The sequence below is a fragment of the Bemisia tabaci genome, chromosome 9 (assembly GCF_918797505.1).
Source record: "Bemisia tabaci chromosome 9, PGI_BMITA_v3".
In the NCBI taxonomy this organism is placed as follows: domain Eukaryota; kingdom Metazoa; phylum Arthropoda; class Insecta; order Hemiptera; family Aleyrodidae; genus Bemisia; species Bemisia tabaci.
The window spans coordinates 24,781,241-24,804,240 of record NC_092801.1 but is presented as its reverse complement, the minus strand read 5'-3'; the positions used below and the strand labels follow the sequence as shown (position 1 = coordinate 24,804,240).

General features: G+C 41.1%; 1 protein-coding gene across 1 annotated transcript in view; it reads right to left on the bottom strand.

Annotated features, from left to right (window-relative positions):
- Positions 1-7,312: 7,312 nt before the first annotated feature.
- LOC109039249 (uncharacterized) overlaps positions 7,313-23,000 on the bottom strand; it is a 93,542-nt gene continuing 77,854 nt past the window's right edge. The window contains exon 3 of the mRNA XM_019054659.2: positions 7,313-11,307. Coding sequence (XP_018910204.2) covers positions 11,241-11,307 — 67 coding nt within the window. The 3' untranslated portion in view covers positions 7,313-11,240. The remainder of the gene's footprint in view (positions 11,308-23,000) is intronic.

Below are 23,000 nucleotides of genomic sequence, written 5' to 3'. Positions count from 1 at the left end.
GCTAACCGAGCTCCCTTATCAGTGCGATTATCAAGTGTTGTGTGGTGTGCGTCGCTGTGTGGTAAGATGTAGCTTTGCTACTGACTTCGCATTGCGGGGCGTAGCCCCTACACACTAGACCTGGAACATTTTACAATTTATTTAACTGTGTAAATCATAAACATTAATAAAATGCCTTTTTACTACACCCATAAAAATGAGCAGCGCAAGGCTGTTTATGCTTACAGGTTTTTATGTGTTCATAAAAAGCCAGTTCATGCATGTGATTTTTGCACACAAAACATTTCTGATGCTATCTGTATCCACGCCGTTTCATGGCGAGTCTGCCAAGAGTGCTGTCACATTTTCCAAGCACATGGAATAGACGACACCTGCATACCATTCCAAGGATCCGGACCAGAATTTCCAGAAGATCACTGGATAGTAGATGTGGATTTATCCACCTATGCCAGATACAAAAAACACGTCGTCGATAAGGTTTTTGGGGCCAATCCCCCACCCTCATCAACTTCTACAGCCAAACCATTGGAAGAAACTTTAGGATTTACATCGAAAACGAGTTCAAAAGACCCCAATGTGATACCAACCAAAGATTGTGAATGGACAGTTGTGATCAACAAAAGAAAACGAGAAACCAATTCACCTGACGGTTCCACTGAAGTGAACCCCAAAACTAAATCTAGTAATAACTAAAACAGGGGAAAACCCCTAGTAATAACAGCAATAATTTTAATGTGTTAACCGTAGAAAAACCGGATAAACCGGCAGTTAAACCCCTTCCTCCTCCCTTTTTTGTATCAGGAGTAGGGAAACCTCTCATCTTCAGAAATGTAGTTCTTGACCCCCTAGTTAAGGACGCCAAAATGCAAATTGTTAATAAATCCCAAGTCAAAGTCATAGTTAAAAATCGAGAAGAGTATAACACTCTCTTTAACCATTTTAAGTCACAAAATATTAGCTTTCACACATATCAATTCAAAGAATGTAAAACGATCAAACGCATGATAAGAGGGCTCCCCTCTGATTATTTAATAGATGATATCAAAACATCACTAGTCTCTCAAGGCCTGTCAGTAATCAACATTACGCAGATAAGACATTTCATCACCAAGGCTCCTATGCCTTTGTTTACTCTCGAGATTGAGGCGTCTCCTGTAGTCGCCAAAAAATTGGAGAAGATTAATTCGATCAATAATTTAATCGTAAAGTTTGAATTTTTGAAAAAAAGTAGAGTAATTGCCCAGTGCCAAAATTGCATGGCATATGGGCATACCAAACATTATTGTCACAGACAGCCGAGATGCGTCATCTGCGGCGAATTTCACGCCGTAGATGAATGCAATCGTAAAAAAGAGTCTTTGTTGACCCTTACACCCCTTGTACCCACATGCGCCCTTTGTGGTGGTCAACACCTAGGTAATTACAGGGGGTGTCGGGTCTACAAAGACATTAAAAAGAAAAGGCTTTCAAAGTTTGTCAATCATAAGGCAATACCGCCCACAAATCTTACCACCTCAACTAAAAACCTCCCAAAAAATGCGGCAAGTTACGCTAATGCTCTCAAAGGTAATTCTCAGCCCAATAAAACAAATGATAATAGAAACGACGCCATTCAGTTTTATCAAGCGATTGATAAACGTCTAAACACCCTGGAGCGTCTTGTTTCAGCTCAAGCGGAGCAAATCTCCTCCCTACTCTCCACCATTAGCACACTAGTGCAGTGGCAGTCCCAAAATAGTCGGAGGTGGGAAAATATAACTATTTAAATCACACTCCGGGTGGGTTGGCGGGGTGGGTCGGGGGGCCGGGTGTCTCTCAAGCAATCAGTTGTAAGAGGAGTGCTATTGAAGTGCCAAACAGAGCTAACCATGCCAAGGCCATTCTCTCCCATTCTGATTGTTTGCCCTTACGGCGGGGTGGCCCCTGGCCCGCCGCCCCTCCCAACGCGCCTTCCCACTAGGAACAATTCTATTTTTTATCATTAAACAAATGGCTGGGGTATTACATACCCCAGACCAATATGATAAGGACATAACCTTATCATCCGTTTCTTATTTAGTTATACCATTTATATTTAATTTAATCCTTGTCAATGGATACCTTTGTAATTTTTAGGTAGTAGTGACATTGCTTGTACTTATATACAATAAACTCTAACAAAAAAAAAAAAAAAAAAAAAACGGTTCCTTCAATGTTTTATATTTTATGTTTTATGTTTTATGTTTTATTTCATTTCTAAGAGCAAGTCAAATCTCTGTTGAAAGAATTCTAGAACCAAACCCAAGCGTTTCTCTTAGCATCATATTTCGAAGGAGTGAGAATCGTATGATGTTTTTCGCGCGCCTTCCAAATTTAGACTCTGCAACTTTTTCGATGCGAGTGTGAGTCTTTGCATAGCTGATCCTTTGAAGGCGATTTATGCTGGGTCACCTTTTCCACTGCCGTGGGAGCAGTATGAGCAATCGGCTTTTATACCCAGTAATTTACACTTAAATGATGGAAGAAGGAGAACTAAGATTCTCAATTCGCAACGTTGCAGATTTACATTAATTTTCCAAATTTTATGATTTACAATAAAAATAACAAACATAATTTCTTGTCATTTTCGTTCAATTTTTACCGTATTGCTGTCGTATTGCTACCGTATTGCCTAATCATCCTCCACCTCAGTGCTTTGCTGCGCAACATCTCCCAAAGTCATTTTCCTCAGAATGGGATGTAGACTTCCAAACCCCACCTCCGATACTTCTCTACCAACTTCCACATCACATGCTCGGCGTCATCTTGATCTTGATACATTTAAGATTCTCTTGACAAAATCCTTTTCAACGGGATCTCAAGGTGTTTTTATTACAATGGACCTCTAGACAAGGTACGAATTAAAGTACGACGCTACCTGTTATCTCTTGAAAATTCCTCATTGAGGAGAAAGAATCACACGATGGGAAGTCTGAAAATCAACTCTTGATAAAGATAAGAGTGTTTTCTATTAACACCGGTTAAACGAAAAAAATACAAATGACGTCATTTGTATAATCTTGTACTAAGGGTAATTGTAAACTTAATTGTACTTAAGGTTAGGATTTTGTTTAATAGTTTAATTATAATCATTTCTATAATAACTTTCTTTGAATAAAATCTCGATACAAAAGGAAGAGCACATAAAATTATTCTTGCTACATTAAAAGAAATGTTTGTTACTAATAGGTTTATTCTGGTTGTAGATATTTTTCGTAGACCTTGAGTATTTGATCTGTGTTTCAAAGACTCGATAATATCTCGTTCAGGAATTTATTCCGAAACTTCCGGTTGTGTGAATTGTTACCTATTAATGTAAGATTTTGAAAAGAAAACATGTGACGTTTTCTTCTACTTCAGTCCTTGTCTTGTGGCCCATTACAGAATGTTCCTATCATCAGAGCAGAACTTTCGTCGCCTCTTGCACCAAAGTTCTTGAAGAACATTCTGTTTTTGCATCGGCGTTAAATAGAAGTCACAGGGGAAAAAACACATTGGATCTAGAGTTCAGACTTTTGAAAACATTGACAAGAAAAATGACTCTTGTTCAATCAGATTTAAGCTTAAATCAAAAGGGAATCCGCTCAAATTGAGAGGCTTTGTTCGATTTAAGCTTAAATCTGATTGAATCAAGAGTATTTTTCCTTGTCGATGTTTTTAAGAGTCTGGACTCCAGATCCAATGTGTTCTTTTCCAGTGGTCTTTACTAACAGTAAATTTTGTTACTACATTTTCTTTTAATTTTTCGCGCAGAAAAAACAGCAATTTTACAGTGCATTGCAAAGAACTTCGACTCGGTCTTACCTCGTAGCTCTTTCTGACGGAGATACCATGATGCGCAGCCAGATCGAGTGACGTCACACATTACGTAGTCTATGGTGATGCGTCATAGATCCACATAACCAAAAGCCGCTCCACTGATTACGGTGAACTCAAACCGGATAAGCACCGAAATCTTCCGCTGACATACTTCTCACTGTTGCCATATCAGCTGAGATGAAAATTTTCGATTCGAAATTATTTTTGGATTATACTCAAACATATTCAAGTTCATTTTCTCTCCTTGAGAACCAAGTTTAAAGTTCATCTGCCCAAGCTCAAAACTCAAAAACCCCAAGTAGCAGTGATCGTGGTAAGTTGCGATTTTATCCGAGAATGTATCACAGTTTTATCGTCGTAGATTAATTGCAAAATTACCGGATAAAAAATTGCTATAAATTGCGATTTCATGGCATAAATTTGCAATAAAATCGTAATTTCATCGACGACAATTTATCGCAATACTGACGAACAAAAAATCGTGATAAATTGAGATAAAATTTGGATATTATTGAACGCAATTTGACTGTTGATTCTTATGTAAAAGTTCGCGAGAAACACGATGGTGCCACTGGTTTTCTCTGAAATCAACTCCCAAGCTCAAAAAAAGCTCTCAAGTGGAGGCCAAAATGGTGGGGATATCTCACGCTATCCTGAGAGTCAACCTCCACATCAAGACAAACTCTCCATGCAAAGATAGGGAGCAAATACATTAGCAGGGTTGCCGTGTTGTCAGTTTTAGAGTCCCCAAAGAAGGTGGCACCACTGCTAATGTATTTGCTCCCTATCTTTGCATGGAGAGTTTGTCTTGATGTGGAGGTTGACTCTCAGGATAGCGTGGGATATCCCCTCCATTTTGGCCTCATTTTGAGAGCTTTTTTTGAGCTTGGGAGTTGATATCAGAGAAAACCAGTGGCACCATCGTGTTTCTCGCGAACTTTTACAGAAGAACCAACAGTCAAATCGCAAATTCCTTGCACATGCAACATCTCCATTCTGAAACAAAACAATGTGGTTTTGCACCTTGGCTATATCGATATGGTGTCTCTGCGTCGGCCGTATCGATAAATCCCTAAAGGATCCCATCGTCTGGCAATACTGCGGAACCTTTTCGGGAGTCTCACAGTGGCGTGGCGTGGATTGCGATGTATCGATTGTTATGCCATTTAAACCTATGGTAAAGAATCGATTATTAAGGTGTACGCTGCGAACACCCTGTCTATCGATCCTTTTACATAGGTTTAAATGGCATAACAATCGATATATCGCAATTCACGCCACGCCACTGGAGTCTCACTGATGCCTTATGGGGGTCGCTCTAAGACCGTCAGCGTTTGGGGGACGGGGAGAGGGGGGTTCATCTTCCTCAGAGAAAGTTCCCGAATATCAAGCGATTGAGCAAGGTGAGTGCACTTGGTCACCGGTCGCTGTCTTTTTGTCCTGTGTTGCCATGAGAAGGAAGACCACCGTAAGGGCACCCAGACGTTGCCAAAGTCCCTCTAGATGCAATAATTATTTTTGAAGAAATTTATATCGATACATTTCCATAGGTTTAGATAGAGAAAAACAATGTTGCCAATTTGCTGGATCAGCCAATGCTCTTGATGGTAATTATGTGATGAAGTCAGGCATCAGGGCTTCAAGATGGAAATTTAGATTATACTAGCCGTTCTGGGCGCGCTTCGCGCGCCCGTCACGCCTAGCCGGGGGCTACGCCCCCTGGACCCCCGGTCACTCGCTGCGCGAGTGACATTCGGCTCGCTTCGCGAGCCGATTTTGTAGTAGTTGCAAATTTTTTATCACTATATTTTGAAGATTTCATAGAAAACATTATGAAATTCTCATTCCACAATTAACTTGTAGAATAATAATGGCAGGGCAAGAAATAGACTATATCTTATGGACGGTTCCCACTTAGTAAAAACAGCCAACACCACGAGAAGGTGAGGAACCATTGTTAGCCACTTTTTTTTTTACTTTTCTGAAAAAATTTACTGAAATTTTAGTTGCGTCCCCTAAAAGGAAACACGGAGAAAAAAATTTTGTGCATGGAACCCGAAGCTGATTGTGAGATCATATGGATCTCTGAAGTTTTCGGATCACGCATCCGAAAAGTTAAGGTCCATCTGCCGAAGTTCGGGTCAGACAATTGAAGTAGTTCGGTATATACCGAAGGTTTCAGGTCACACGTCTGAAGTACTCGGTGCATACCGAAGTGTTTCAGATTTCTGACCCGAATTTCGGCAGCTGGACCTCAAGTTTTAAAAGATTCATATGATCTCAACGTCGGGTCCCATGCACGAAGTTTTTTCTCCGTGTGAGTATTAATATAAATTTCAACACAGTCAAACACAGTAGAGAACCAAGGAAATCACAGTAGAACAGAGAAAAAATACCGTCGAATAAATAAAGAAAACTATTATCGAAGAAATTCTAATTATTTGGAAAGTAATTCGCTGGCGTAGGTAATCAATGCGTAGCTGCGTAGGAGCATGAGCGAGATTTATCATCAACTGACCGCTGGCCGGTAGGTACCTGGGTGGGCGAGCGACAATACGTAAGCGGTGGCATATGGTTCGATTGACAGAGGAGTGGGGAACGGTCAGACGTAGGGGAAAGGTTCAGGCTGAACCGTTCAGCACAGCGCAGCGTCAGTCACCGGGTGGGGAAGAGAGTCCGGGAGGGGACACTTCCCCTCGAGTGAAATAGAAAAAGGCAGAATCCTTCGAAGTTTATATTAATGATGTTCAGAGCCTAGCGCAAGAATCTGACATCAGTTTTTGATTCTAAATGCTCTCTACTTCCGAAAACATCGGAACAAAATTTAGAACCATAATTTGCAAATTTTTGAAATTAATCGGTGCTTATAAACATAGCATATCAGCGCCGACAAACTGCCATTTCGAGAAAAGTAGAGTCTCTACTGCACTCCATGCACTTCTTACTCTATTTCCTTCATTTCGGTATTTTTCTTGAAAGTTGTAAACGGTTGCCTATAAACTTGAAAATTGATTTTATTAAATTAATTATTGAACATTATTTTAATTAAATCAATTTTCATTCTTAGACAGAGTTCTATTTATGTGGGTGTTCAGCAGTGGCGTGGCGTGAAATGCGGTATATCGATTGATATGTAATTTAAACCTATGGTAAAGAATTGAGTATTAAAGTGTTCGCAGCGAACACCCTGTTTATCGATCCTTTTCCATAGGTTTAAATGGCAGATCATTCGATACATCACAAAGTACGCCACGCCAGTGGACTGTTCAGATGGCTTTCATCCTTCCAATTCTCTCGGTCTTAAAAGCCATCTATTAACTGACGGACGGTAATAGAGAAACGGTTAAGGTAGATATGAGAGAGATAGAAGAAATTCAGTAATTATTATTTTCCGGTTATTTTTAGGCATAAAAGGATACAGACGTTAGATGATTACGGAAGGAACATGACGGGGAAATAAAAGAAGACGGATGGAACTATTACTAAATTTAATGTATTTTATAATACAAAATAAATAAATACTGTACAGTTAAAAATATAAAAATAAAAAAATTTCAACAATTATTTTCTAACAAAATACAAAATCAAATACCACCATCCTGATGTATTTCAAATTTGTTTGAAGAGTCGAGGCAATCGTGAGTGTCGAAATTCCATGAGGTTTGATACGGCATCATTTCCGTAACCCTGGGTGAAAATATTTTCTAGGAGGAAGAAAAATTTTGAGGAGAAAAAAAATTATGGAAAAACAATTTCCTGCAAAAAAAACTTTCTTCGCGGAAAAAAATTTGTCTGGAGAAACATTGAATTTCAGGAAATTTTTTATCCCTAAAAAAAATTGGTTTTTTCTCAAGTTTGTTTTTCCCTCTTAAAAAACATTTTCCCCCAGGGTTACGGGAACGATTCCATACTATAAATTTCATTCAGCATCAAAAAATAAAAAATCCAAAGAGTTCAATGTACGTTCCTTGGAATAAAAACTGATCCTACTTTTTCATCCAATTTTGACGAAATCGAAATGATTTATTCTTATTCTAACTTGATCGATGAACGCGCCCCGAGTTGCTACAGAATTTAGAAGATGAATTTCCCTGAAATATCCCTGATTTCCCTGACACATTTTGGCGACAGTCCCTGACAATTATAGATATGCCAGATGGTGAAACGACACAATTACGGATAGTTTTCAGGCGAATTGGTTGTTCGCAACGTAAAACCCTTAGAAAGCAAAACAAAAGGTGACTTAAGGATTTTACCCTGACATTTTCAGGTTTTTCCTGACTTTTAAAAATCCCCTGACATTTCCCGGTTTTCCCGATATTCCCTGACTGTGACTCTGGCCTCTTGGGTTTTGAAAATATTTTCCTTTTTTGTCCTTTTTTATTTTTTTTATTTATTTTTTTTTTTTAAAGAGAAAAAATTAACAATTTTCCTCGCAAAATCGACGAATTCTTTGAGCCACCCGACAAACTCGACCCCAAAATATGCACTTAGGATACGAATGTATAACTAACCTACGACTCATACCCCTCCCCCTCCCCCTCGTTTTTTTCATCTTTTTTTTCTTTAGACAAAACTACAATATTCTACGCAAAATCGACGAATTCTTTGAGCCATCCAACAAACTCGACCCCAAAATATGCACTTAGGATACGAATGTTTGTCTAACCTCCGACTCCTGCCCCTCCCTCTCCCCCTCCTCCGCCCCCTCCCAACCCTCCGAGAAGCGTGCCGCATTGCTCCCAACTTTCGCGCATATATCACTTGCCGCTTTATCATCGGAACCCACCCAAGACAGCGGGGAGCGGGGAGCCGGAATAACAAGTCGTCGCTCCTCCAACAAAACGACCTAACTCAGATGAAACGTGACCCACAGGAAGCATGAAGTTATACGGACACCAAAGCTCATGTCGACGCACGGTTACGTCTTTCCGTCGGAAGGACGACGGAGTAACGTCTTAAAAGCGAGCCGGGTTCCTCTACACATCCAATGCTTATCTTGTCCCCCCCCCCCCTTCCCGCCCTCTCGCACCTCCGAGCCTTTGCTCTTTTGGAAGTTGAAAAACTCCTCTTCGGATTTCCCTTCTGGCGGACTTTTCCGCTAAGCAAGCAAATATGCGCCCTATATAAAAGCGTATGTGCCGACGGGAGCCTTTGAGGAAAAGGTCCAGGTGGTTTTTTGTCGCGTTGCTCCGAGAAAGTATCGTTTGAGTCGAGGGTCTCCAGAGCGGCGCGGCGCACAGTGGATCGAGTCAATTGGATTGGTCAATTGTAGAATTTTGAGGTGAAAATAAATGGACTGCATTTTGCAATTTTGAACTATAAATTCGGGCCTCATACGAAAAAAACACTTATGTGCATAGGGACACTAATGGCACATACGTTGTTTTTAAACCGGGCCAGAATTTATACATAGTTCCAAATTGCAAAATGCAGTCCAAATAGCGTTGTGCTTTTATTCATATCTAGTCTGTCTCGAGGGTCGTAAGTCAGTATTTCAATCAATGTAAATGACCGTCTGTCAGTCTATCAATCTATCTGTCTGCAATCTATCGGTTAGTCTTTCAGTGTATTCGTCTGCGTATCTGCCCTACTGTCCGTCCGTTTTTCGTAGTGTCTAGCAGTTTGTCTATCTGTCCGCGTACGTGCCAACATTCAAAAATTCAATCAGGCCGATCAAATGTTCAGTTTATGATCGAGAGTTGACCCACTGTGAGAGAGAGTTGGACGATGTTGTCGAATAAAAGGGCCTTTGACACCACGATTGCCTCTTCCCTTTGAAAAGAGCCGCGTTAACTTTTCCATGTAATACGACCGAGGTTTTTAAATTTTGCCTTCAAAAATGCATTAAAAATTGTATAAAGCTGCATTTCAAATTTCTGTGTTAATTACACGTCTCTGTGCCAAAAAATACAAATTTCACACTGGAATACAATTTGATCCGGAAGCTCCATTGCTTTACAATGCGACACAAAAGTACAAGAGCCTTTTTCGATTAATTTACATACACGCAATGGAAATCCAATCAAAATTAATTATCACCTTACACAGCTTGATTCGTTCAATAATTAGCTCCTACGAGACAGTCACGCGCTTTGTTAGCGCACGTAGCTATCAAAATTACAAATAATCTTTGGCATATTTGGCCCACTTTGGGTGTAGGTACATTCAAATTGCGTCATAAAATTTACAGAGCAACTTTGAACACTCCTAATCTCTGAACAAAATTAAAAAATGTTCGTAGACTTCGTAGACGCTTACATCTCAGCAAAACACAGGTCCATAGATTTACGTAATACTCAAAGTTGTAGAGTTTTAGTAGAATGGCTGACTAACGATACGATAAGCAGCTCAAATCTGTTATTAACATCACCACAGGCGGATTCAGCAATTTGGCAACAATGTATTTTTCCATTTAAAGCTGTGTTAAATAATCGATTCTTGTCGGAGCACCTGACCCCTCCGAGAATCGATACATTTCCATACGTTCAAATGAGGAAAAAAAAACGTTGCCAAATTTCTGGATCCGTTAAGGAACTGGGGGAAACCTCACACTTGCAAATTCATCCGGGGGGATGTTCTGCTAGCAGAAAAGTCTTCTTCGTAGTTAGAACACAATTTGGGGTATACTTTTAAGCAGTTGTTCCAGCGATCCATAGTTTGCGCTGTGATTTTAAAATCAGTCCTTCAAAAATGAACCGCTCAAAAGTACAACATTTTCTCAGACGGAGAAGTTGACACAAAATACTGATCACTGATTGGGAGCTTCTTCAGAATGCTTTTCCAGCCACCCTTTCGAAATGAAAAATCGAAAAAAATGTGATTCCTCCACTGGAAAAAAAACACATTGGATCTAGAGTCCAGACTCTTAAAAACATCGACAAGAAAAAGTACTCTTGATTCAATCGGATTTTTGCTTAAATCAAGAACCAAGCCTCTTAATTTAAGCGGATTTCGTTTTGATTCAAGCAAAAATCCGATTGAGTCAAGAGTACTTTTTCTTGTCGATGTTTTTAAGAGTGTGGACTCCAGATCCGATGTGGTTTTTTTCCAGTGTCCCTCGCTATACTCCTAGAACTTCTAACTTGAGTATCGGAAAAATCTAAGAACTGATGCATTTTGCGTAAATTTCGAGCTCTTAACTCAAGCTCAACCGGGTTCTGCGCTGGTTCAAGGCGAGAATTTTTGACTCTGCCTTCAGTTTAGTGCCAACAGAGTGTCTGAGAGGCACGTTGGGTTTTACAAAAAGGAAACCATCTACATTCACAATTTCGAAAAAAAGAACCTGTGTAATTTTTTTTCACCTGCATACGCATTTTTAAGAAATTTCAAAAGTAGATGTCTCCTCATCATGCTCATGCATTTTGTTGCAGTAAGGCCTTCAAAAGGCGCGTTTCAGATGTCTACTTTGGGACGTTCTGACCGAGTGCTGTCTGGATCACCACCTCTTTTGCCTCCTCTGCGTCACACCTGAAACACGAGAATCATAGGGTTAATCTAACACTAAATGTGCATAACACCAAAAACAGGTTGATTACAGAGGCATAGTTGGACTATATTTTGCAATTAGGAACCACTATTTCTGGCTCATTTTGGAAACAGCAGGGTGTCTACGAAAACAGGCTGGCCGAAAATCAGTACTTTTACAGTGCTTTTTCAGTACTTTCCCAAGAAATTCAATACCTCCTCGATAGAAAAATTGGATACTTCTACTATTACTATTAAAAAAATTGAATCATTATTATTTTGTAATAATTAGGTTCTATTTTCCATTCAATACTTCCGTACCTTCGGTACCTTCAGTACCTCCGTTTGACAAAATTCGAAAAATTTCAAAGATTTGAATTTCTCGCTGAGAAATGAAAAAAATTCCGGACCTCCTTGCGGAATTTCCGCACTTTTTTGTAGTTCTAGACCGCCCTGAAAAAATCAGTACTATTTCCGGACTTTCCAAAAATTCTGGACTTGTAGACACTCTGAGACAACTTATGAATAATCGATTTCTTTATGCAGAAAAGTGCTTTTACGGAGGAGCCCGAGATTTTGGTTCCTTGTTGCTTAATGTAATCTGCAATGGATCACTAGACAAGGTACGAATTTAAGCATTCCGGTACATGTTTCCTAACCAAAATTTCACGTAGAATACGATTCGCGCAACTAAAATTACTGAAACCAACTCCTAACGAAGATATTAACCTTTTCATTTCACATTGGTTACGAGGAATTTGAACTGCCCGCTCACAAGAAACTCAAAGCTCTACGTGAGTCAAATCGCGCACGACAAAGGTCTCAGCAAGTTTCTTAATCGAGCAATATTCATTTCCCACCATGTGTTGTTCGAACTATAGGCAATTTGCTATAGCTGAGCCAAAGCGTCAAGATTGAGGTTGCCAGATTTTTACATCGCGCAGAGACTGTCATGATAACGTTTAGCGCGCGATGAAAATCACGTAGAGCATTGAGTTTTCATGAGCGGGTGGTTTGAATTCACGCATCAAGAATCATTAAATATCGTTGTGAGGAGTTGATTTCGATAATTTTCATTGTGCGCATCGTGCTTTACGTGAAATTTTGGTTACGGAACATATATCAGAGTGCTGAAATTCGTACCTTGTCTAGTGGTCCATTATCGACATAACAGATTAAAAAGCGTCGTTGGAGAGATCAGGGCCGGATTAAGAGGGTGGCCACATGGGCCACGGCCCATGGCGGCAAATCTATAGGGGGCGGCAAATTTTGCAATTTTTTTTAAATGTAGGTATAAAAAAAATCGAATTTAGAAAAAAATTACAAACGAGAGAGGGCGACAAAATCTCTCATTTCCTGAGAGTATAGTCATTTCTAATTTTGTCGTCTTTCAGTGATACAAGAGAGAGCACCTTTAATTAGTCGAGTTAAGAGGGAAACCAAACACGCAATTTGGCCTGGAACGGCGTGACTTAGAGAGAAATGATGACGAGGCCTTGAAATGAAAAGGAGAAGCCCTCGGCGTGACGATCGGCATGTAACACATATTAGCGCCTACAAGACTGCACGAATACTTCACGCATTGCGGCAAACACAATGCGATCAGCGTGAAACGCATAGCGCCTACAAGACTGCGAGAATACTTCACGCATTGCGTCAAACACGGTGCGTTCAGCAGCGGACAGCGTGAAACTCATCGCGCCTACAAGACTGTCTGAATACTTCACGCATTGCGCCAAACTCGGTGCGGTCTGCGTGGCGCGGCGGCGGAGGTTAAAATCATTAATCCACATTTATGTTTGTTCTTTCATAATTTTTTCGTTCATTTCTTATGAAAAGAAGGCCTTGTCCGCACAGAGATAGGTTTACGAAACTTCGCGCAAAGTTCCGTGAACTTTAGCTAGTATTTTTGACGGGACTTTTCCGAAAAATGTGTTCAACACAAGAAAACGCGTCTTATGCACCCCTCCTCCGCTGGTACGTTCATTTGATTGTTTTTATTGATGTTTCAAAACGAATGAGAAGGGGGCGGGAAAATGTAGGCGGCCCACGGGCGGCAAGTAGATAAATCCGGCCCTGGGAGAGATACAAAAATTACGAAGCAATTTGAATTTCGTGTTGCCATATTATGAGCAAAGGTAAAAACAACAGTCGTATTGAGAATAAGAGAAACTTTCGATCGATTTCGCTTTCTTTTAAAGATACGTGCGATCGATAAGGTTGAGACGCGTAAATTTCAGTTCATTCGGGCTTTTCTAATTAATTTGGTACTACTTGAATAAAAACAAGCAGTTCCAACGCCCAAGCGTTGAAGGGCGCTTCTTTGACAAAGCATATTACTACCAACTTATGTACCCGAAGGCTGACGAAGATGGAATTTGAAGTGGGATTCTTTAACAGCAAAACCCTTCAAAACTACAGATCGACCGCGAAGATCTGAAACTTTCCACAAGCACTTTGTGACGAATGTAAGTTGGTGGTGAATGGAAACATAAAGGATCCACTGTAAATCAGACGACGGGAAAGAGCGGCGGAACCTCTAAAGCTGGTGCGTCAACGCGATCTAGCGGACAGCGGCGTCGCGACGCCGCGAGGTAGGGCGCGCAGGTCGCGGGGGAGCGGGGCCGCGTGAAGAGGAGTTCAGCCAGGGGGAGGGGAAGCGCGGGTCGCGGGGAAGAGAGGGACCGGCGACCGGCCGGCCGGCGGTGACATCGGCCATGGATGAAAATATAGGCAGCGCTAATGTCTCCGCTAACTGGAGTTGGGGGTCCTTATTTATTCTCATGGTCCATGACATAACCTTAAACCTTCCGCTCAATGCCGCAAACAGCTGACGTGTCGATGCTGCGCCAATAAAATGAACCAATCACAAAGTAGCACAGTAATACGTCACTAAAATGAAGAGATCACGTGACTGTTCGTAATATTTTCAAATCGATCTGAAAGTACTGCCTCGGATATAAGTATTTAAAGCATAAGGAGGCCCTAAAATACTTTAACCAGGTAATACGTTCGTGCGAGATTGTTATGCTTAAAAGCAAAACATTTCACGAAAACTTTTACGAATACCAGATGCAGAAAAAAATCAAATTTTCCCGGGTGTACCAGAATGGCGTCATTACCCATAAGGCAAAAGGGCATGTAGTATAGTACATGTTACATCGGGGGAGTCGAACGGTTGGAAAGGGCGCATCTGGTACCCAGAAGCGCCCAAAATGAAAGATAAAAAATAAATAAATAAATTAAAATAATTAATAACTAGACAGGCCCGCCACATCCCATCTCGGACCCTGGTACCAATTTTCTGGCCCGGGCCCCTAGCACAGGGGGGGGGGGGGGGGGGGGTCCGGGGGGCCTCCCCCGGAAAATTTTTGAAATTTTAAATCTATTTGGACTCATTATGAAGCTCTTATGATGGAGATTTTCCATCAATTTCTGCAGAATAATTACGCCTTTTTGTTTACTTTCAGCACCAAAAACTTTCGAATTGTTGCATTCAAAACATCTATAAATTTTTTTTTTAAGGGGGCAGATGATAATTTTCAATTCTATGGGGAGCCGGGCCCCCCTGGACTCCCCTTTCGTACGTCTATGGCAAGGGAGTTAAGCCATTGAAGTGAGGATGCCCAGAAAGGAGCCTCTTAGCATCCGACAACGGAAGAAAATGAAACACAGTTACTAAAAATATCATTCTACATATACTCAAAATCTTGAAAATCTCTAAAAAAGTAAGAAAAATTTTATAGTGCCCTAGCGTGTTTTTGAAACTTTATTCACCTTTTGCGGAATTTTTAAGGTAATTTTTTCACTTTTCCCTACGAGACAAGGGTTACACATGAATTCGTAGTGGTTTGTCACCTGCGTCACGGGCCCCTCCAGGGCCCGGGCCCCGGTACCAAGGACCCAGTATCCCCCCCCCCCCTTGTGGCGGGCCTGTAACTAGATACGCGTATTGAGCAACGACACTAATTTTGTCTATTTTTTCCAATTCTTTAGTCCTATATGGAAATTCCAGTTGATGCAAAACCACCATTTTCGGGCATCCTGAATGTGGTGGTAGGTATTTTTATCCCGAATTCAGTGGTAGGTACTATTATCCCGAATTTGGTGGTAGGTATTTTTATCCCGACTTTGGTGGTAGGTCTTTTTATCCAGGTCTTTTCAGCCTTAAGCTACTCTTCAAGCTAGACAATACTGAACATGGATGATATGGAAAATAAAAGTAATCCTCTCTGTCCTTGCAATTGACACTATTAAGTTTATTTTCCTTTCCCTGTCGCTTTGCCACATACTTCGTTAAAATAAATTGCTCAGCAATTTTGAGAGGAGATCACAGCTAAAAACCGACCGATGATTTGAAACTCTTCCTTTAGCAGCAAAAACTTCGCAGGTTTCAAACTCAAAAGTGTACTTAGATCATTTATTCTATGAGATTCCCAATTTACCGTGATAGCATCCTAAAATGCTCCGAAAAATTTAAAAAATATAACGACAAAAAACATGTAAAAGAATCTGTTCTACCGCTAAGAAAAGTGCAAATAAGGTACATTCTGTAGAAAGAGACCTCATTCTTTTCCAAAAGAGTGCTTCCTCGATGAAAAAAAATGAATAATATTGTGCTCAAATTTTAAAAATGGAGTTTATGACGGGTCTCTCTGTTTCATTCCTAGGAAAAAGACCATTGCTGACTCATCAACATTAGCTCCTTTCATGTTTCACTTTTTTTTCGATGAAGAATTAAAATCCTGTAGTTTAATTTTATCAATTGAAATTCTTCATTTTTCCCGACCGTGACACTGGTTCAGTTCGTTTTGATGCCTAGTATTTCCATTACAGCCACGATTTGAATGTTCCAGAAGTGCACTGATATCGGCAGCTCATAACCAGCTGATAAAGAGGGGGGAAGAAGGGGTAAACGGGGAGGTAGAAACGTGGGGAGAGTGGGAATTGGCGACACAAAAAACTTCTCACGCTGCTCCGATCGCTAAATCCATCGCACAGCGCCCGACTGATCCGCGCTCTGATTCTGCACCGTTGTTGCCAAAAGGCCTAAAATTGTTCAGAATTATCGCAAGGCAAGGTCAAAAATCAATATTATGCTGCACGTGCCACCTGATGCGGTCAATAGCTTGAATTGTGACCGACAGAAAAAAGACTATGTTGATGAGAACGCCTTGATACAACTATTCGTGCTCGGCGGATGGCCATATTGCATCTGAAAAATTGAAGGCGCTAAAGAGCTCTCTGCACTCACATTATGGTATAAATCGACGGCCTAAGTCCGCAATCCCATATCTCGTTTGCGGTGTCTGAAAATCTCCGCCTCTACTTTATTTTTTTAAGGAGAACAAATCGACATCCTTCCTTGAAGTTTTTGCAGAATTTTCTTCGCACGGAGAAAAATAATCGCGGCAGTTTTAAAGAAAAACAGAATTTAAGACACCTGCAAATTCTCTATTGAATCCATCAAAACTTCTCTCGGAAAAAAATCCGGTTTCGATTCATACCAGTTGGTCTTGTCTGTCATATCCCATCGCGAAAATTCGCCTACAGTGGCATCAACGAATTGCATTTCTGCGCCTGCGCGGTCCGATAATCAGCGATCACTGGAGCTCCCCGGCGCACAGTGGATCGAGTCAATTAGGGAGGTCGGACATGAAATGTTCTACTGGAACTGCAAATTTTGATGTTTATTTCGTCACATTTTAAACTTTAAGGGGTGATTCTTGAAGAAGATTTCACGAGAAAACCAATGGAACCACTTTTAGAACCTCCAAGTCGTGTATAAACAGACTTGTAAGCGTTTAAAGTATCCAAATTTTGTCCAACCTTTCCTATTGACGAGATCCACTATGCGGCTAAGGATCCCGCTCGCTGAACGCCACCAATCCACCATTCATCGCGCTTTTCCAACGATCAACGGAGAGGGAGACCATGATTAGATTCGGCTCAACCGTCAATTGATCCCATCAGTCTATCTCACCTACTTTCCACCCCCCCCCAACCCCCCCCCCCGCCCAATTGCCCCGTGCTATGACTTTGATACATAATATTTCTGACACTTCGCTCGTTTCGGAAGAGTTTTCCTCGATGCATCTGCTGACAAGTGGTTTAATATATTTTTTAGGTCTTATAAGTCTGTCTCGTCTAGATCTCTCTCCCCGGTTACCCTGAGCTACATTTCATGATTAATAATACACGGAAATCAATGTGGATTGCTGATTTAAAAATTAAATTGTTAAAAATAAGTCCGACACGTTTCACAATAAAGCACTGAAAAAAAATCTCGGTGTATTTACCTACTAAGAAAAGGGTAAAATTACCAAGAATTCAGGGTTCTATTTGATCCCAGTTTTTTCTTGGTAAAATTACCATTTATGGAATTGGCAATTTTACCGAGAATCTCGGTAAAATTATTGAACTTTCTCAGTAATTTTACTGGACCTTGGTAAAAACGCCAATATTTTTTATCGACTGTGGTAGAATTATCGAGATAAAATGGCAAAGTTACCGGGAATTGATTACCAATAAAAAAGATATTCTTACCTGAAAAAAAACTGTAAAAATACCGGTTTTTAGGTAAGCTTACCAGTCTGTCTTGGTAAAATTACCAATAATTGGTAAAAAAAGTGAGGTGGTAAAGGTGCCAGCGGACCTTGGTAAAACGCCGAGAATTTTTTCCGGTGTGAAAAGCTAATTTAACCACAAAGTTGGTTATTTTAAAGGATAAGGTTTTTTTGGTGTTTTTTTTTGCTGAAAATGAGCTGGGTAACAGCTCGGAACGTCCTGACTCCTGCCTTTTAGGGTTTTTGTCTTGTATTCCCATGTTTTCATTAAGTAATTTTAGAGTTATCTTAGATATTTTAGGTTTTCGCGAAAAGAAACGCTCTTCTCGCCGTCCCTCCCTCCCTAGAGCATTACGTAATCTAGGAACGGCCCCACGCACTCATAATAGAGCACACCACATTTTTACCAGTATATAGGGCATACACCACAAAAGCACTCACTTTCATAACTTCAATATTTATTTGCCCCCACCATTTTTGCGAGATTGCGAGGATTCAAGGCTTGAATTCCGACTAGGCGATTCAATTCAGCCACCGATAATTAGCCCCATCCCCCTCCCCTCACTCCCGTAAACGCCGCGCCGCCGTCTCACCTACTTTTGGCCCTCTCCCCGTTTTCTTCGCCGTAATTGGCGATACATAATAACAGCTACACTTCCTCTCCTTCCTTTCTTGATCTTCCCCCTCGTCCCTTTTCCCGTCGGCAGATTCTGAATGTTTCCCCCAGCCCACGTGGTTGCAAGATCGTTTAAAAAAGTACACTGAAAAAGAAACTCCGATCGTGGAAGCCTAACTTACGGGCTCAATAGACATACCTCCCGCGTTCCGGGCTCAGAGGCCGTAAGTTCCGGGCGTAGCATCCGGAGGAATCGAGACTACGGCTCCAGCACCTGGAATATTCGGCCTCTGGGCCCGAAAGGGACGGTACGTAACTTCATTTTCGGTTTATTAAATTTTGAGCAGTTTTGATCTGGCAGAGAAACCAGAGACAATATTTTAGCCCTCCATTTGACGTGGTGTTACCTACTCATTCGTAACAACGCGGTTTTTTTTTTGGTTTTTTAAAGATTAAATCTTTCCTCTGAGCCATAATTTGGAAGATTTTCATCAATGATTTCCATTTTTAAAAAAAAAAAAACTATAACCAAAAATTTAAAGTTTCAAAGCAAAATTTGGAACAGGACGTTTTTACGTATGGATTAGTATATTCAACCCACGCTGGAAAAAAAAAGTAGCTTGGAATTAGAGTGCAGACTCTTAGTAACATTGACAAGAAAAAATAATCTTGATTCAATCGGACTTTTTGCTTGAATCAAAAGGAAATCCACCTAAATCGAGAGGCTCGGCTCTTCGATTTAAGGAAAAATCGCATTGGATCAAGAGTATTTTTTCTTGTCAATGTTATTAAGAGTCTGTACTCTAGATCTATGCTACTTTTTTTTAGTGATTTCTCATTGTAATTTTTTTTTTTTTTTTTAGCTCACACCTCATCAGAATGGTTACTCGGTAGAATTTCGATTTTCTGACCTGATAATCGGAAAATACCATAGTCTTAAGAGTAAAATCTTTCCATACATAAACGAACTAGTTCCTTAATAAGCTACTTTTACAAAGTAAGGCTGGTGGAATCCATAGCCGAATTCCATATTTTTGCACCTGATCTGGCAGCACAGCATCGCACCAATTTTCGCGTTAATTCGCGACAGGCGTGGCGGCAGCCGGGTGCGCGGAAAATTCATGTTATTTTTCCGCCTTTTCCCCCTTCGGCGGGCCATCAGGCGGGGCGGAGGGGAGGGGAGGGGGGTGGCGGCAATTACCCGCTGTGCGTTTCCTCTGCTTGAGTGTGGCATACTACGGCTCATTACTCGGGAAAACGGTCCGCAATCGCACGGATGCTTGAGAGGTGGCCTCCTGACACTTTCTTCCTCCCTCGAAACTCCTCCCCTCCAACTCCACCCCCCCCCCCCTCCGAACTTACCGGTTCTTTCAAATTCTTAAAAACCTATCTCAACAGTTTTGGTCGCGCCGATCACTTTTGGGCATGACTGTTGGTCACAGCTACGAGTTGATCACATGGATTGCATTATGCAAAAAGGAACCAAGAGCATTCCAATGTTGCTAGGATTGAAAAACTTCAATTCTTTGCAAAAAATTACAGAAATCATGACAAAAATTAAATTTACAAACGTGATTTTTGTCTTGAATTTATAATTTGTAGAGAGTAAAGATACAACTTTTCTAGATGATCAGTTTCTATTCGCAAGGTGCAAAAAGTTGCGCAATCTTAGCAACACTGGAACGCTTGTGGTTCCTCTTTGCAAAATGCAATCCACATGTGCACTGATAAAAAGGTTCAGTCGAGCGTACCGAAGTTCGGTGTTACACACTGAAAAAAGTTTATTTACTCACGCTGCATAAATGGACCGCGTTTAACAGAAAGGAACCAAGCCACATCAGCTATTGCCAAATTTAACTGGGCAATTCAATTTTTTACGAGAGTACGTTAGTGTGGATTCCTTTGACAATTTTAAGAAATTTGCTTCGTACTATGGAGAAAATCCACTGGATTTCGCACGAAAATCCGCATAACCGTTTTCATGTAAAAAATCAAATTGCCCGATTCAATTTGTCAACAGCTGATGTGGCTTGGTTCCTTTCTGTTTAACGCGGTCCAAATAATGGGTCGGGACCACATACAGACTGTGAAAAATTTGATGCCGGCTTATGGATAGAGATACAGTCCATTTTAGTATGAACAAATATTACATACGAAGAGTATGTACCCTGAGTCCATATCGTATGGACCCAGCGTCTACACCGATGGACTATGGACCCAGCGCCAGCGTCCATACCGTATGGACCCAGCACCAGCGTCTATACCGTGTGGACCCGGCGTCCATACCCTATGAATGATAAGTTCATACACATGCTTTTCCATTCCCGACATGTTTACGGCACATCTCTGCTCTAGTCGTGAAAACCAGACCGTATGTACACATAGTAGGACCGTAGGACTCATTTCAACCCTGGTTTGGTTTTAGTTAGATGATGCGCTCATAATTATTTTTTTTTTTTCAAAAGTCGACTTTTAAGGAACATCCGCAAAAATCTTAGAGAAACACGTCTCTCCAACTGTATGCACGCTACGTATATTATCGAGGGCAGTTATCAAGCCTTGTTAAACTCTTATAAGGAGATTGTCTTTAATTGTAGCCAAAAAAAAACCCTAATGACGTAATTCCCTAGGATTTTTGCGGATGTCCCTTAAAGAGCGCATCATCTAACTAAAACCAAACCAGGGTGAAAATGTGCCCTACAGCCTTCTTGATAACATATCAAAAGCTCGTTTTAGTTAGACGATGCGCTCGGGGTCAAAAAAGCCTTGGAGTGATAGAAAAACTCGCATTTTCGCTAGAGTAAGCCTGCAGACGTACGTCCAGGCAACCGTTTAACACGCACCCAACGGCTTATGGACCAAATCATGATTATTTCCGTAAACTACATTGATTCATCTTAGATCCCGCATAAATTTCCAAATGGTGATGTTACATGTGTGAGGAAGTTGCAATTTGACTGTTGATTCTCATGTAAAAGTTCGCGAGAAACACGATATGCCACTGGAAAATCCCCTGAAATCAACTCCCAAGCTCATAAAAAGCTCTCAACGGTCAGGCAAAATGAAGGGGATATCCCACGTTATCCTGAGAGTCCACCTCTACATCAAGACAAACTCTCCATGCAATGATAGGGAGCAAATACATTGACAGGGCTGCCACTTTATTTGGGGACTCCACAACTAAAAACACGGCAACCCTGCTAATGTATTTGCTCCCTATCTTTGCATGGAGAGTTTGTCTTGATGTAGACGTGGACTCTCAGGATAGCGTGGGATATCCCCTCCATTTTGCCTCAACTTTGAGAGCTTTTTTTGAGCCTGGGAGCTGATTTCAGAGAAAACCAGTGGCACCATCGTGTTTCTCGCGAACTTTTTCATAATAATCGATGGTCAAATCGCAGATTCCTCACATATGCAACATCTCCATTCTAGGTGGGACCAAAAAAGGTCCTCATCGATAACCCTCCTTTTTCACAGTCTGTATGTGGCTTCGACCCACACTTTATGAGGAGTGAGTGCATACATTTTTCCCCAACATTTTCGTATTAATGTTTATTTCTCTCGAGGAATTTCACTTCAAACAAAAAACCCGAAGACCCCGAACGCACTTTCACACGTCGAGAGTCCCCCGCGAAACCGCCGCGATCTCCCGATCGCTTAATGTCAATGTGAAACTCTCCACGAAGGCTATCAACCTGCATCGATTGTTCATCACCAGAAAAACGCCGGTCGCCGCAACGCTTAAACGGGAAAGGCACCGCTGCCGATCTTCCCGGAAAAACCGAAATTTCCCCGGGATATCCCCCCAAATTACCCCGGGCTCCGGCATCCGGGGCCGCGGAAAACCGCAAGGAAAAAACGGACGATAACCGAACGGTTCTTCTCGGCCGATCCGCTATTGATTGTGATATCAAACTGAGGAGCGGGGGGGGGGGGTGAATTTCGGTCCGGTGAAGCGTGGCCGATTGTGGGTGTGAGGGCGTGGGTGTAATCTTCACCTATTCTTCGCGGTCCGGTCGCGGGCGCTGTTGCCGAATCGTGCGGTAAAAAGAGGATTACTGCCGTGATAGCGAAGAGAGCGGTAAGAGGTCAAATTTTCGAAATTGAGTTTCCTTCGAATTCGTCTGATCTCTTTCGGGTGAAATCACTGAGATAACTAAAACAGGAAAATTCATCTCATTTTCATGAAAACAATACATATGTAAAAGCAATGTGGAAGTAATATCAAATCTTCAAAATCGAATTTCCTTGACAATTCGTCTGATCTCTTATAGGTGAAATCACAGAAATAACTGAAACAGCAAAATTCATCTCATTTTCATGAAAATGAGACATATGTGAAAGTAATGTGAAAGCAGTGTCAACTTTTCGAAATCGAGTTCCCTTCAAGATTCGTCTGATGTCTTTTAGATGAAATCACTGAGATAACTAAAACAGCAAAATGAATCTCATTTTCATGAAAACGAGACATATGTGAAAGAAATGTGAAAGCAGCAAATTTTCGAAATCGAGTT